Source organism: Myotis lucifugus, unplaced genomic scaffold, assembly GCF_000147115.1.
Source record: "Myotis lucifugus unplaced genomic scaffold, Myoluc2.0 scaffold_152, whole genome shotgun sequence".
Lineage (NCBI taxonomy): Eukaryota > Metazoa > Chordata > Mammalia > Chiroptera > Vespertilionidae > Myotis > Myotis lucifugus.
The window spans coordinates 1084972-1101099 of NW_005871200.1; the positions used below are offsets into that span (position 1 = coordinate 1084972).

Genomic DNA, 16128 nt, shown 5'->3' on the forward strand with positions numbered 1-16128 from the left:
GGGGGGCCCATTTGGGGGCGATCATTCCGGCCCACTGAGCCAGTGAGGGCGGAAAAACCCAGCGGGGGGGGGGGGGAGGCGGGCAGTAAGGGGTGACCAAGCAGGCAGGTAGGTGAGCGATTAGGAGCCAGCGGTCCAGGATTGTGAGGGGGATGTCCGACTGCCAGTTTAGGCCCGATCCCCTGAGGGGTCCCGGATTGGAGAGAGTGCAGGCTGGGCTGAGGGGACCCCCCCCCCCTGCACAAATTTTGTGCACCGGGCCTCTAGTCTAATAGAATTTTCTGCAAATTCTGTAAATGTTCTATATTATCTGCACAGATACAGTAGCTATTGATCACTTAAAATATGGCTAGAGAAGTAAAGAACTGAAATTTTAATATAACCTAATTTTAATTGCCACATGTGAACAGTGGCTACCAAATTGGATAGCAAGAACTAATGGTTTAAAGACTAAGTCAGAAAAAAAAAAGAATAAATCAGGTCACCTGCCTATTCCAATTCCAGTTTCCCCATTTACTAACTACAGGGTGAAACAAAAGTAGGTTTATAGATGTTTGTATGAAAAATAATATAATAATTAATAAATAATACAAGAATAAACTCTGTTTCGTGCACTCACAACTGCAAATCTACTTTGGTCTCACCCTGTATGTAAACTTAAACAAATAACATTACTGCCTTAGTTTGCTTAGCATAAAAATAATTGTACCTATTACATAAAATAATCCCCCAGGATACTTTTATACAGTGCAAAGCACAGAGTAAGCACCCCAAAAATGTTAACTACTATTTTTAGCATCTTGTGTCATTCTAGCATTGATTTGGAAATGCAATGGATCATGTCAACTAAAACCACAGCAACCCAAAAGCAACACCTGTATTCAGAAAAAAACAGCTTGCCATGGTCACAACCTATAAAGCAAATTCTGTTTTCCTTCTTCAGCACTGTTCTTAAAAGATCTATGTATTATATTTAGTTTTGGTTTCAAAAACCCTGAAATTGCTATTTTGCTACACATATAAAATCCATGCAATATTTAAATGATATACTTTTTTCCCCTTCATAGGCCCTGGCTTCCTAAGAACACATATTAATTACATTGACTGTAAAAGTCTACATACAGCACTGCTGACAAAAATTATCCTTAGAACACAAGTTTTAAGATATTTTTGGTATTGATTTTATGGTTAAATTATTAAGCTAAAGTTTTAAAAATAAAGAACAAAACTAAATGGTTGTCCAAAAGGCAAAAACTAAAGTATATATATTCCCAAAATATTTAAAAGTATATCATAATAAATCATTCAAAAGTAGATAAAAGTTAATACATGCTCACATATTATATGGATGGAGGTTTTTAGCTGAATAGTCAAAAGTTTTAAATAATTTCCTGAGAGACAAGAGCCAGGTTTTAAGTACCAGGCACAGGAAGGAATTAAACTCAGAAGCTAACCAGGGTCTTTCTCATTCTCTCCAATACTTAAAATACCAATCAGTAGAAACAGCAGGTAAAAGATGCAAACAAAACTATTCTTGAAATCAGACTATATTAGCAATAACAACAATGGCTTATCTGTACCCTTATTGGAATGTTGAGACAGAAGAGCAACTAGAAAAACTTAATGGTAACTACAACAAAATCAAGTAGCAGTGACTCAGAACTGGATAGAGCAAGACCCTACCTGGTATTAGCTACAAGAAAAATTATAGCTAGCTACTCTGAGAATTCTTCCTTCCTCGTTCCTATGTTTTATGTTCTTGAAATAGGATCAGCTTCTGAAAAAATAAAAAAACTTAATACTTTTTGAAAAAGAAATAAGGGTAATTATTAACACTGACCTTCACACTACCAGCCAATCATTCCCCTCTTAACCCTTTCCTAACATTGCCACTTTTTTCCCTCTTTCATCACAGTTTCCCTCTTCCTGAGTTCAATTTTTATCTTTCTGTTCATCATTTCCAACTTTGATGTACTTTTGTTTACAAGAATGCCTCACCTCTTGGACAAACCCTAGCGTGGGGACTGTTTAACTCCGTATGGATGTTATTTACCCCTTCACTGTTATAGTCTACGTGTAAAACAACCAAAAGAAAAAAGATAGCAAAACATGAACAAAACTTGTCAAGTTGTGTCTGATCATATATTTTTATCAGTTCTAATTTGCCGACAACAATGGAGGAGGAGAAATACCGTTTTAATTAAGTTGTTATCTGATATAGTGCTATGTGCATTAATAATAGCCAATTAAGTATAATGGCTAATGATGATGGGAGCAAAACCATTAAAAGAACATTATATAAAACTAGAGGCTCAGCGCATGAAATTTGTGCATGGGTAGGATCCCTAGGCCTGGCCTGCGATCAGGGCCAATCTTCCCTGGCTGCTAGCAGCTGGCCCCATCCCTGGTTCCCCATTCCCCATCGGGTGATTGGAGCCTGCCGACCGGAGGGAGGAATCAAGAGGTTGGCCAATTCCCACCCACTCGCCAGCCAGTCGCCCTCCATGTGTGGGGCGACCAGGGTCCCGCTCACTCCTACGGGCCTTGGCCTGGCACTACCCGCATCCGCCGCCACCCACCCCCAGTTCCCCGTTCCCCATCAGGCGATTAGAGCCTGCCGGCCGGGAGGAGGGACCAAGAGGTTGGCCAACAGGTGGGCTGGGGGCAGTTCCTATGTTGAGAATCTGCCCCCTGGTGGTCAGTGACGCGTCATAGCAACTGGTCATTCTGCCGTCCAGTTTATTTGCATATTACGCTTTTATATATAGATGCCTAGTTGGATTGTTAGGTATCTTGCTGATTGAAAAAATTAATTAATTAATTAACCTAGAAAATCCTAAGCTTTCATTCAATTTCCTGTTCTAGACAAGTACCTTTTGGATATGTACTCATACTCAATAGTTATGACAAAAATGTTTGTCATTCCTGATAAATACAGACTAACCAGAATCTTTTATGAAAGATACTCATAAAGCTTCCTACCTGCTCTTCTATCATTCCTTTCAACATCAATACAAAACACAGGTATCCTTTCCTTTTTGTCCTTCCTTTCAGAGGAGGGATCTTCAAAAAAGTCTACATATGGAATGCTAATTTTCCATGCAGCAAGGTTTCGGGGAGTATTAGGCGTGCTCACAGCTTCCACTGGAGAATCATCTTCCATTACAACAATACCTTCTTCAATCTGGAAAAAAACCACCAGGAAAAAAATATTTCTAGGACTTTCAGACCTGAGATACAACTATAAAGTAGTATGTCCACATAAATTCTATAATTTTTAATACTTTTAAGATTAGATATTAAATTTTCTACTGAAAATATATACATAACAAATAACAAGTTAACAGCATCAACTCCAGGTTTTATTACATCACCTATATATAAGTGAATATTCAATAAAAAATAGATACTTCAGATTACTGGAAAAGATATTAAAAAACACACAAATATAGAAAAATATTTAATTTTGGTAATAAAAAGTAAAAATTAATGTACTGATATTTTTTAATTTAGGGATATAAAATTTTATAAACGTAAACAGCCATAGATCCATCCATACAGATAAACTGGATATGTGATACATATTGCTGGTTACTAAATATACTGGCACAACCCTTCTAGAAAGCGTTTTTGACACTGTATATTTATAAAGAGCCATAAAACAGTTTCAACCAAGTAATTCCATTTCTGGGAATTTTTTCTAATAAAATTATTTACTCCAAATGAATTTCCTAAACTGGGAAAAAGGCACAAGTATTCACTGCAGCATTAAAAAATATAAAATTAGAGAAGAGGTCTGAAAGGGACCTACCTCTATAAAATTAAGATTGTTTTTAAATCTCCTGGCTTCTAAAATATTAACAAAATTAAATGTTTAAAACAATAAATATTTTTATAATATTACTTGAAGAACAATTATTTTTTAAAAATAAACATGTTCTCAAAATATACACAAAGAAAGAAGGAAAAAATTGTCTCTACCTCATTAAACTGAAAGAGAACCTTGGAAGTGGCACATTATACCTACACCTGGTCACCAAGATCTCTGACTCATGTTAAAGGGGGCAAAATATTACAGATAAACACACTTTTTAAGGCAATGAATCAAAGGTGGTAACACTTAAGAAAATTCTTAATAGCCTAGTCAGAGCAAACAGGTAGTGGAAGTAAATTTATTTCCAGGATTCTAGCACCCTACCTTCACTCTCAGGTCTACTCTCTTCCCACACCTCTCTTTTAAGTGATGCTTATCCTCCCCATACAGTCCCTTGGCAATTACCCCTTTTTTTATTCTTGTCCTAAAATGGCTTTCCATAATCTCCAATAAGATCACTGGTAATCTTAGGACTTCTTCATGTTCTGTTGAAAACAAAAGTCCTCAGACCTAAAAACATCTACACTAATAAAAGACAAAGATGCTAATTGACCGTACCTTCGCTATGTCCTAAGCCACGCCCAGCAGCCAATCAGAGTGACTATATGCAAATTAACCCAATCGCGATGGCGGCCAGCAGCCACGGAGCTGGAGCAAGCAGGAGGCTTGGTTCCCTGGGCAATGGAGGAAGCCAAGCTTCCCGCCTGCACTGAGCCGGCTGTGGCCTCTGCTCATGGCAACAAAGTTTCAATTATAGAAGACAAATAAATCCCAGATACCTGCTTCCAGCCAGCTTCCACTGGGAGCTTGGGTGGCTGGTGGCCGTGGCCAGCCTGCAAACAGCCATCAGCCCCTCACCCAGGCTGGCCACACCCTTATGGGGTGAGGGTCCCCACTGGGGGCTTAGCCAGCCTGAAAACGGCCCTCAGCCCCTCACCCAGACTGGCCAGGCATCCCAGCAGGACCCCCCACCCTGAAGGGGCTGTGGCCAGCCTGCAAACAGCCCTCAGCCCCTTACCCAGGATGGCCAGGCACCCCAGTGGGGACCCCCACCCTGAAGGGGCTGTGGCAAGCTTACAAACAGCTATCAGCCCCTCACCCAGGCTGGCCAGGCACTCCTCTATAATAAAAGGGTAATATGCAAATTGACCCTAACAGCAGAATGACTGGGAATGACTGGTCACTATGACACACACTGACCACCAGGGGGCAGATGCTTAATGCAGGAGATGCGCCCTGGTGGTCAGTGTGCTCCCACAGGGGGAGCTCTGCTCAGCCACAAGCCAGGCTGATGGCTGCCAGTACAGCGGTGGTGGTGGGAGCCTCTCCTGCCTCCTCAGCAGCGCTAAGGATGTCTGACTGCAGCTTAGGCCTGCTCCCTGCTGGCAAGTGGACATCCCCCGAGGGCTGCCGGGCTGCCAGAGGGATGTCTGACTGCCAGCTTAGGCCCAATCCCCCAGGGAGCGGGCCTAAGCCAGCAGGTGGTCATCCCCCAAGGGGTCCCAGACTGTGAGAGGGCACAGGCTGGGCTGAGGGACACCCCCGAGTGCACAAATTTTTGTGCACCGGGCCTCTAGTAAAACTATAAAGAGAGATAATAGGTGTTGCTTTTTGAGACAAGACTATCTCCTTATAAACCTGGAAGAAAAACATAAAGAAAGCATGTGTGTTGCCCTAACTAGTTTGGCTCAGTGGATAGAGCGTCGGCCTGCAGACTGAAGGGTCCCAGGTTCGATTCCAGTCAAGGGCATGTACCTTGGTTGCAGGCACATCCCCAGTAGGGGGTGTGCAAGAGGCAGCTGATTGATGTTTCTAACTCTCTATCCCTCTTCCTTCCTCTCTGTAAAAAATCAATAAAATATATTTTTTGAAAAAAAGAAAGAAAAAAAGAAAGCATGTGTGAGGAAAATACCCACTCCACTGCTTGGAACGGGGTAGCATTTTCGATGATTACAACTGTATTTTTGTTCATGGATTTAGCTTCTGAGAAGAGAAGGTAAAATGAATCGTAAAATAATAGAGAATTTGTTTAACAAGCTAAAATGGAGCCGGTCACCCTTAGGTGCACAGGATGATGCTCAACCACCTGAGCCACAGCAACCAGGACCACCCCTTCCTTTCTTTTCAGAGTATTAGAGATTACTTTGCCCTCTTTTCCTACTTTCCATTATCACTATCTTTGGTTCCAATCCAAAATTTCCTTGTGCCACTACAAAAGAGAACTCTCTCAGTTTTTTACAGCTTCTATTTCAAGTAATCAGGAAGAACAAAAATAAAAAGTACATCTTCCCCCACAAAAAATTACATATTGAGAAGTTCACAGTAACATAGGAAAATTTTTTTGTTATTGTATTAAGTGGGGAGAGAGCATGACACAGCAAACTATATATATAATATAGCCTAATCAATGGAGGTAAAAAGGAATAGATTTTGTTTTTACAAAGAAAATCACCAAAATGTTAATAGAAGTTGTTACTGGGTGATAGACTTATGGGTGGGTGGTATTTTAAATTTTTTCCATTTTTCTATATTAGTTTGAAATTATAATATGCTAAAAATTAAAAAATATAAATAAACATTATTTTGAAAAAAAGACTCCTTACTCTGGTTTACTGTCTTTATTCTACCCACACTTTTAAGGAAAAGCAAGGCTTAAAGAGAGAAAAAATTCTGTATCTGGATTATCTAAAGAGAAAAAAAGGGTTAAATAAGATTTTCTTCCATTTAAATTATGAAGAAGCAGTGAATCTCCTAAACAATTCATTGCAATCAGAAAGAGGTCAAAAGAAAGGAGTAAAGAGGTAAAGAAAAGATTTATTTACTCTTTTTCTCCCATCTTTTTCTTAGTTATTACCAATTCTCTCACTACTGTTCATTCCTTTTACACCCAGGTTAGTGGATTTCTTAGGGGCAAAGTCTATGTCTTAATCATCCTTTTATCTCTAGTGTTCAAAGTCACTAAAAGGTAAATTAAGGATTCAGGATCAATAAAGATTTGTTAAACAAATAAAAAGTTCAAATAAGATAGTATTTGCGTTTATGGAACTAACTAATTGGTAGGGAAGACAATCATAAACATATAATTTCAAATAAAGTATGGTATATGCTTCAACATATGATCTAATAGGAACACAAAAGAGGAAATGTTCAAATCCACTTGGGGGTCTCAGGTAAGGGTTCATGGGGTGGGCATTTCAAGACCAGCATGTGCAAAAATATAGAGAAATAAAAAAGCATGTGGGTATAATGTGCATATAAATCAACTGGGGATCCTATTAAAATCCAAATTATGATTCAGTAAGTCTAGGATAAAGCCTAAAGTTCTGTATTTATAACAAGCTTCTAGGTAATGCTGATGCAGCTGATCCATATCACAGTTTGAGTAGCAAAAGTTTAGGTCACAGGGTTGGGGAACGTCCGGCTCATAGGCTATATAAGGCCCACAAAATCATTTTGTCTGAACCTGCCAAGGCGTTAGGAGTGAGTTAATTAAATGTTTGACCAAATATAGCAGGCTAATTTTTAAGTTGATAACTTTGTATGGCCTGAAAATGATGTTATAAATATCCAAATGGCCCTTGGCAGAAAAAAGGTTCCCCAGCCCTGGTTTAGGATATCTATGAACAACTCCATATGTCTGGACCACATGGTTGGAAAGAGGTAAGATCAGGATATAAAGTAAAAGCCTAAGCAAAATACGGTTTAACAGAAACCATTCTGGCCTTAATAGGCAGTAAGTTGGTGCTCAGGAATTTAAAAAATTAGATTAGCACCATGAAACAATAATCACTAATGAAAGAATTTATAATGGAGAATATAAAGGAAGTCTGAAGTAAGTAAGATAAAGAAGAGGGAAAATAACAAGTAATCATATCCAATTTTTTATACTATTGTACATCTGAAGTTTACTTACGAAATCATCTTCACCTTCAGCTAAACCATAATTAGGTAACATAGCTCCCTCCATGGTGGTACTCTTGAATACTCCTTTAATTTTGCTACCTATTCTGCTGATTCCAAATGATTCTCCTCTTTTTTGAGTGCTCCTAAATATTAAACAAAAATGTATCAATCACAATCAAATTATCTCAACAGTCTACTGTAAACAACAGTAAAGAAAAATAGTTGTGAAAGTATAGCTAACATAACTTTTCGGAGTTCTCAGTCATAGATTGTCTCAACATCTCAAAGCAAAAAATTTAGAGTTTAAAAATGGAAAGATAACCCTAGCTGGTTTGGCACAATGGATAGAGCCTGTTAACTGAGGTCCCGGGTTCGATTCCGGTCAAGGGCACATGCCTGGATTGCGGGCTTGATCCCCAATAGGGGGTGTGCAGGAGGCAGCCAATTAATTATTCTCTCTCATCACTGATGTTTCTATCTCTCTCTCCCTCTCCCTTCGTCTCTGAAATCAATAAAGATATATTTTTAAATGGAAAAATAAATGGAACAATTTATTAACAAACATTTGAAATGTACCTATAACAAACATTTGAAATGTACCTATTTAACTGAACTAAAATGTTTAAAAGATGAGAGCCCCCTAGTGGTACATAGTTCTTATTGCCAGACATATTTTGAAAGATTTTTTTTTTTTAATGTGGAAGACAAAGTTCAAAGCAGAATATACATATAGAACTGTACTGCTAAAGTAATATCATGTAGAAGAAAAATATATAAAACTATGACCTTCTAGGTTCATTTTAGACAGAACTTAACAAAAAAAATTAGGTCCTCTATGACTGAAAATGTTCAAGCAAAATTCAACATTATAATCATATTAATACTCAAAAGAAAAATGTAGTATAAAATTAATCTTAGTTAACTTCAAATAACAAGAAAAAAGAAAATGTCAAAGGAAGGGGTTAATAATGCATATAAGAATAAAAGTAAATGTAGCCTAAGAAAGCAGCCTGCTCTGCCATACATATTACTATTAATAAACCAATATATATTGCTTTTGCAATTTTTTCAAAAGTAAGTTTTCTAAAAGTAGAAATAACTGGAAAACAACCACACAAAAAATAAGCCAAATTTTCTCCATTACAATCTACTGCTCCAGGTTTCAACAATTAAAAATATAACTTTTATCCAATTTAAAATTTGTTCTCACTGTGTAATACTGCCCTTATAACCGATACCCAAGTAAAAATGACTGTTTTAAAATCCAAGAAAGTTTATTTTGAATGCTAATGGATAGCTATTATTTCTACAAGCAAAATTACAGAAATAGAAGTAAATTGATCAAGTGTTAACTACACCAGATATATAATGGCATGTGCATGTTATACATGTCTAAGGAGCAAATAAAACTAATTTTAAACTGTAAAAACTCTAATACTAAATTAAATATTAAGTGGTAAAAAGGGTACTTAACCTAGATTATTTTATTTAAACAAGCATGCAATTAGTGTTTTTAAAAATCCAGAACTATAACCACAATTCTGATAGAAATGTTTCCAAAAACAAATATAAAAATGTTGACAAAATAGTATTAAAATCTAAACATCTAGAATTTAGATATTCTAGTCTCTAGAATCTAGATAGATTATAAAACAATTGGGCTTTTTGAAATATGACCTATCTCTAAAATATTTCATTTGTGTTTGTGCCCAGAAATATTGTACTTCTTGCTTTAAAAAATGCTTTCAACACAGATAATTCTAAAAGTAATTTAGCAAAATCAGTAACAAAACAAAACAGAGTCAATAACCTTGACAAGCTAGATAATGGCTCTATCGTTTTATTTTTATACTGACATTTTTATTTTATGATAACATAAGAGTATGCTGCTATTTCAAACGGGATATCTATAACCAAAGTAGAGGTTCATTTTTAAAAGATATCCCAATTAGCTGATATAAAGGCAGTAATGGTACAGTGGTTCATTATTTTCATTTTTAGATCTACTCAGATTGGTTTGGGTGCACTTTCTGGACTTAAGCAACTTATACAGAAAAGAATCACATGCTGTCTCAAGACTTACCGAAAATCATCCAAACTGAGGCTACCTCTGCAATAACAGATATGGTAGATTATATAAGGAAAGGAGAGAGAGAAAGCCCAGATATTAAACAGGTTCCACTTTAGAATGCAAAACAAAAGTTAAAAGCTTTAAAAGGTACACAGATGGATAGCATTCACCTTTGCAAAGGGAAGGAATTCTTATGAATAACATGATAAAGAAAAGAAAAAGTACAAGGACTGTTTGGGGCGGGGAGAGACTTGAGAGTATGAATTCTAGATCATTAAAAAGTAGTTCTCAAAAACTCAGTATGTCAGAAAATAATTCTGTATATTTTGCCCTCATTTAGGCATACCACTTGTTTGATACAGTGGAAAGTATGCAGAGGCTAAGCCACCAAAAACTTAGCACAACCTGTATTTCCCAGCATGAAATTCATGTCCATATTAGATATAATTATACATGCTTCACGTTTTTAGTTTGCATATTTTAACACATTGTATGCGGGCCGTTTTTGCTAATTTTTTTGCGCAAATGGCAACGTTCAGTAAAATTACGATAACTTTAGTTTTACATATTTTTTTTTCAATGAAACTTTTTGTGATTTACTATAAAATGTATACTGAATTATTTTTCTTATATTTTAAACAGACAAATACTGGAAAACTCACTGGAAATTGTGTTTACCAGTCAACATAAAACATATAAATACGTTTCCCGCATCCAATGTGTATGTTTTCAGCTATGAAGCAAGATTAACAAAAAATCTCTAAATATTTTTTAAGTTGTGCATTGAGTATGGAATTAAACAATATAAATTAAAATTTTATTTTTAAGATACAATGAAATAGAATGTAGACAAAAAAGATGAATAAATGTTTTACATATTTTAAGTCATTTAACAGCAAATTGGCAATGCTACTTTAAATTTTCACTGAAAGAATGTAAAGAAAGTCTTGCCCAGTTGGTGTGGCTCAGTGGTTGAGCGGCGACCAGGAGGTCATAGTTCGATTCCAGGTTAGGGCACATGCCCGGAATTATGGGATCAATCCCCAGTAGGGGGCATGCAGGAGGCAGCAGATCAATGATTCTCTCTCATCATTGATGTGTCTATCCTTCTCTCCCTTTCCCTTCCTCTCTCTAAAATCATAAAAACGGATTTTTTTTAAAAAAAGAGTCTTTTACTTATTCTATATAAATAGGTAAATGAATCCTTAAGAATAAGACTGATATTATGAGAGTCAGATTAATATCAAGAAAAACTTACTTTATTTTAAAAGACCATAATCAGTGCCCAGAATGAAAAGAACCCATATTTTCTTCTTGTTTGTTTTATATTTTAAAGCCAGCAAAATTAGCGCATTAGTAAGTTGAAGACACCCAGGTGTTCTCAAAGTGGCAAAGAAAGCTTTCCATCTCTGAAATTAAGATCCTGATTCAGACTTAGCTATTCAATGGGCTAATAAGACCAAAGAACCACTCCACCTTAAATGGTCCTATATAACAATTTCAGCAAGCTTAATATCCTAGTATAGACTCCAAATATCCTAAGTCTATAAACGGCAAAATTTCACCTACTTCTCAAGTGATGCTGGGAAATTTGATAAAAGGTTAGAAAGAGTATTCAAATGAAAGAAGAGGCACATGAGTTGAGTAAAGAATGCTATTTTAATTAGCATGGATGAGATTTCTGTTAAATAAAGTCAATGTTTCATGACTGTAATATATAAATTCTTAGGAAAGAGAAGTGATATCGTTACAAAGAATCATAAAGATATTTTCCACCTTTCAGAAAAGCTATTACATGTATATTATTTGTATTGAGGCATTATGTAAGAATTAATATTCAACATTCTAAAAAATGCAATATATCTACAACCTCCCCATGGCTAAGATTTTCATATTTTTCTTTGTGCTATCTATAAAACTATTCCATTTTATATCTACTTTCTCTTTGTACCACATTTCCAATTTATTTATATATTTATTAGATCCTTGCTCAGATAAACTAGAAGGTGTTGAGCAATGTGAGTACATTATAGAAATATGGATTTGATATCTGTGTCAATTTTGTACATACTCCAATTTAAGTACAAATCAAGGTATTATTTAGTTTATAAATGGATAAAGCTTTTCTCTTCTGTTATCTTTCTTTAGGTCATTTAACTGCACACTTACATTTCTAGAGAGCCAGAAGGGAAAGGCAGAAAAACCCTCTGCTGATTGTACGTTTCCCCAATAAAGTCTTTTAAAAGCCAAAAAACAAACAAACAAACAAAAAAACCCTCTGCTTTTCTAATCAGTAAGTACTCTAATAAAAAGTACTCACTGCCAGGGGTTGAGGGGGACTACTGTCTAAAATTGAGTTATCTATGGATTTCATTTATGCATGCAGTCCATATTCACCAATAAAGCATGTAATCAAACACTAATATGTATTAACTATGAGATTAACAAGGCAATGGTGTGTATCTTGTTAAAGTTTTCTAAAAGAATTTCAGGCATTCTGTTGCTGCATGTAGCACAGCTCTACAGTTCCTTAGTCAAATGTCTTGTCTACTTATATAGCAACAGAACCACATACTCACAGAAAAACAGCTAATAAAGAAAATCATGCTATCACAGAATGATTAGCATTGACAAGCACAAAAACAAAATAATACATGTGATTAAATATACCTACCTGTTGAATTTTGAATTGCGTGTTGGTGATTCTGCACCTCTTAAAAGTTGTCTGAAATACTTCAAAAATAATTGTGATTTATTAAACTAATATTTAATACTGAAATATGCTACTTTACCATACTACTTTCTAGTATAAAGAAAACGTTATTTAAATCAAGTGAATACAACCACAGTCAAATAGAGTAAGGATTAAAATATTGCAAATAGAGATATTTAGGCCATTTGATTTCCACAGGTCTACAAATAATGTATATACAAGAATGGAATTTCTATTTCATGGAAGTACCACAAAGCCACTCAGGCATTTGGCAAATCAGGTAGATTACAATCTACCTGGTCATATATATATATATATAAACATTATTTTGATATTAAAAACTGTTTTTAGAATTAACTTCTAAACTCCATTAAGTTATATAGTAAAAAAGAATATTCACTTTCTTAAATAATCGTTTTATTTTTCTGTTTATTTTGTTATTTGAATCACTCATTGAATCATATCAAAGCCACTACGTAAGTTTTATAGAAAAATTCTCAAACAAGATTAATATTTTGACTTACCTCATCACTGTGGCAGAACATAGGAGTAAACACATTCTCCAACAGAGACAGTACATGTTCATATGCTTCAAAAAGACATCTCATAGTTTGAAGTTTCACAACATCTATATAGGGGCCTTCAGCAACTATTTTAAAAAATTATATTGTAGAAATTGTTTATAATTATATATTAGTTTAAAATTCATGACAGTGAGATAGCATACAAACATGTTTTATGGAAAATCTACTGTAAGGTATAAAAATCGCACTAGAATGAGGAATTAGAACAACCAAACTCCAGTTCTGGCAAGTATTAGTTTCTTCATCAAAGCTTTCATCTAGTTAGTAAAGTAGGACAATGATTCCTGTGAATCTCACACAGTGTGCAATAATAAATAAAGTATATGAGAAAACTAAAAAGCTATAGAATTCAGTCTTATCATCTTTGACTTACTTTTTTGAATCTCTTCTACAATGAAGGGATCAAATCGAATTTTGTCAATACTTTCATCCAAACAATATGTTTTATAAATTTTCTGCAACTCCTCATGAAGAGACAGCATTTCATCATTTGATAACTCTGGTCGCAAAATTCTATCATTGAATTCCTCTAGCAAATTATGAAAGAGTAAGAAAAAAAGTGAATTATTTTAATATATAACTATTCATACAAACTTCATGTTCCCAGCCTAATGGTAATCAATATTAAAAGCAGCAATTATAAACAAACTGTTAATCATTTTAAACTTCTAAAAAGACTTAATTGGGAGTAAAATCACTGCTCAGATGAAAGAAAAACTCAGACAAATATTTTATAGACTAAGATAAAATATATAAGTACTTGCATAGCAATAAAACTTTTCTAGAATTTAGAATAGTAAATACCTTCCTAAAATTTCATTTTAATTTTTATTTTAACCTAAATTTTTCTTTAAAGAACATTATGTATTAATTTCTTATATGAAGTGTCTTTAATATTTTAAAATCTAATTCACTAAATAACAGTAAAAATTAAGGTGTTGGGTTTTTTTTTAATTCCAGTCAAGTTTGGGGGTTTTTTTGTGTGTTTTTTTAAATATATATTTTTGTTGATTTCAGAGATGAAGAGGGGGGGAGAGAGAGAGAGAGAGAGAGAGAGAGAGAGAGAGAGAGAGAGAATCATTGATCGGCTGCCTCCTGTACGAGTCCACAACCCAAGCATGTGCCCTGACCGGGAATCAAACCATGACCTCCTGTTTCATAGGTCAATGCTCAACTATTGAGCCATGCCAGCCTGGCCAGTCAAGTTTTTAAACAATATTTCCTTCCACCATGAAGGTTACAGACTAGAGATGGAGCTGAGAATCTGAACAAACGAATCTTTTTTCTTCTTATACTTAAATTTTTAAAACAACATTTTGAAGAGAAATTATTCATTAAAAGATAATCCTTTGCCCTCGCTGATTTGGCTCAATGGATAGAGCATCGGCCCATGGACTGAAGGGTTCGATTCCAGTCAGGGGCATGTACCTTGGTTGCAGGCTCGATCCCCAGTGGGGGTTGTGCAGGAGGCAGCTGATAGATGTTTCTAACTCTCTAACCCTCTCCCTTCCTCTCTATAAAAATCAAATAAAATATATTTTTTTAAAAAGATAATCCTTTTATAGTCCATACAGTGTCTTATGAATCCAATAATGCAAGATGTTATAGAGCTTAAAATAAAAATGAAACATTTTTTAATTTGATCATTTAATCAAAATAATCCTTAACGAAAACTGTAACAGTGCTATTCATATAGGCTAATGATTGAGTATATTATTTTCATTATACTTAATCTTTAGTAGTTTTTTTCTGATAATAGAATTTGGTTTCAGTCAGTTATGGATTATGTCCCAATCTAGAAAGAGTGGACACTTGAAAGACAGCTCTTAGAATATCTAGGGGAGAAACCAAGATGGCGGCATAGGAAAACACCGGAGTTTGCTGCCTCGAACAACCACTTCAAAAATACAACTAAAAGACAGAACGGACATCACCCAGAACCACGGGAAGGCTGGCTGAGGAGAGTCTCTTCAACTAGAAGCAAAAACAACAGCATTCCGACGCTCAGCGGAGGCGCAGTGTGGAAAATTTAAAGGTACGGCGGTGCGGTGGTGAGGGTGCGCGCGTAAAGCGGGCTGGCGGCTGAGGGCGCGATTGTCGTTTTCAATCAGGAGCGAGTCTCAGACTCTGGGCTACAGATCCGGGCGAGTCTCTAGGGACCCAGACTCAAACGGGAGAAGCGGGACTGTCTGGCTACGGCCCCTCCGAGGTTTGCAGCGATTGCTGGGACAGAGAGGCAGAGCCCCTGGGGACGGACTGAGAGCGGCCATAGCTGCTCCCTCCCCCTGCCCTGTTGAGCCCGCCCCGCCCAAACCCTGCGCACAGCCATTTGCCGATCGCCTCAGGCAAGGGCTGGACTAGCGCCTCCCCAGAGGACTGAAGTTTTCCCACAGCTGATTTCCACAGCCAGTCGGCCTGGTGGTCAAATCCCTCTAGTGTTAACTACAACAATTAAGGCTTGGCTAGAACAAGACTGCGCACAGAGACCACAAGGGGGTGCACCAAGAAAGCATAAAAGATGCGGAGACAAAAAAACATGACAGAAATGGAGGATATGGAGCTAAGAATCGCAATTTTGAGGGCTTGCCATAAATTTGTGCAGAGCCTCATGAAAACTAATGAGACCCTCGATGCTACGATAAAGAAATTAGAAAGTAAGCATACACGGACTGAAATAAAGAATATTATACCCAATAGCAGACCAGAGGAGCACAAGAATCAAACCAAAGATTCGACAAAAAACACCCAATTGGAAAAGCAAAATGAAAAAAGAATCCGAAAGTGTGAAGATAGTGTAAGGAGCCTCTGGGACAGCTTTAAGCGGACTAATATCAGAGTCATTGGAGTGCCAGAAGATGAGAGACAGCAAGATATTGAAAACCTATTTCAAGAAATAATGGCAGAAAACTTCCCCCACCTGGAGAAAGAAATGGACTTACAGGTCCAAGAAGCGCAGAGAACCCCAAACAAAAGGAATCCAAAG

At 36.3% G+C, this 16128-nt stretch overlaps 1 protein-coding gene across 13 annotated transcripts in view; it reads right to left on the reverse strand.

Moving 5' to 3' along the window:
- SNX14 (sorting nexin 14) overlaps window positions 1-16128 on the reverse strand; it is a 74050-nt gene that overhangs the window by 16472 nt on the left and 41450 nt on the right. For 10 of the 13 annotated variants that reach the window (XM_023759349.1, XM_014461378.2, XM_006095338.3 and 7 more), the window contains 6 exons: window positions 13519-13674; window positions 13086-13210; window positions 12523-12581; window positions 9861-9887; window positions 7788-7920; window positions 2983-3184 (listed from right to left, as the gene is read on the reverse strand). In XM_023759349.1, the coding sequence (XP_023615117.1) occupies window positions 2983-3184; window positions 7788-7920; window positions 9861-9887; window positions 12523-12581; window positions 13086-13210; window positions 13519-13674 (702 nt within the window). The remainder of the gene's footprint in view (window positions 1-2982; window positions 3185-7787; window positions 7921-9860; window positions 9888-12522; window positions 12582-13085; window positions 13211-13518; window positions 13675-16128) is intronic. The other 3 variants (XM_023759350.1, XM_006095340.3, XM_014461379.2) reach the window with 1 other exon arrangement.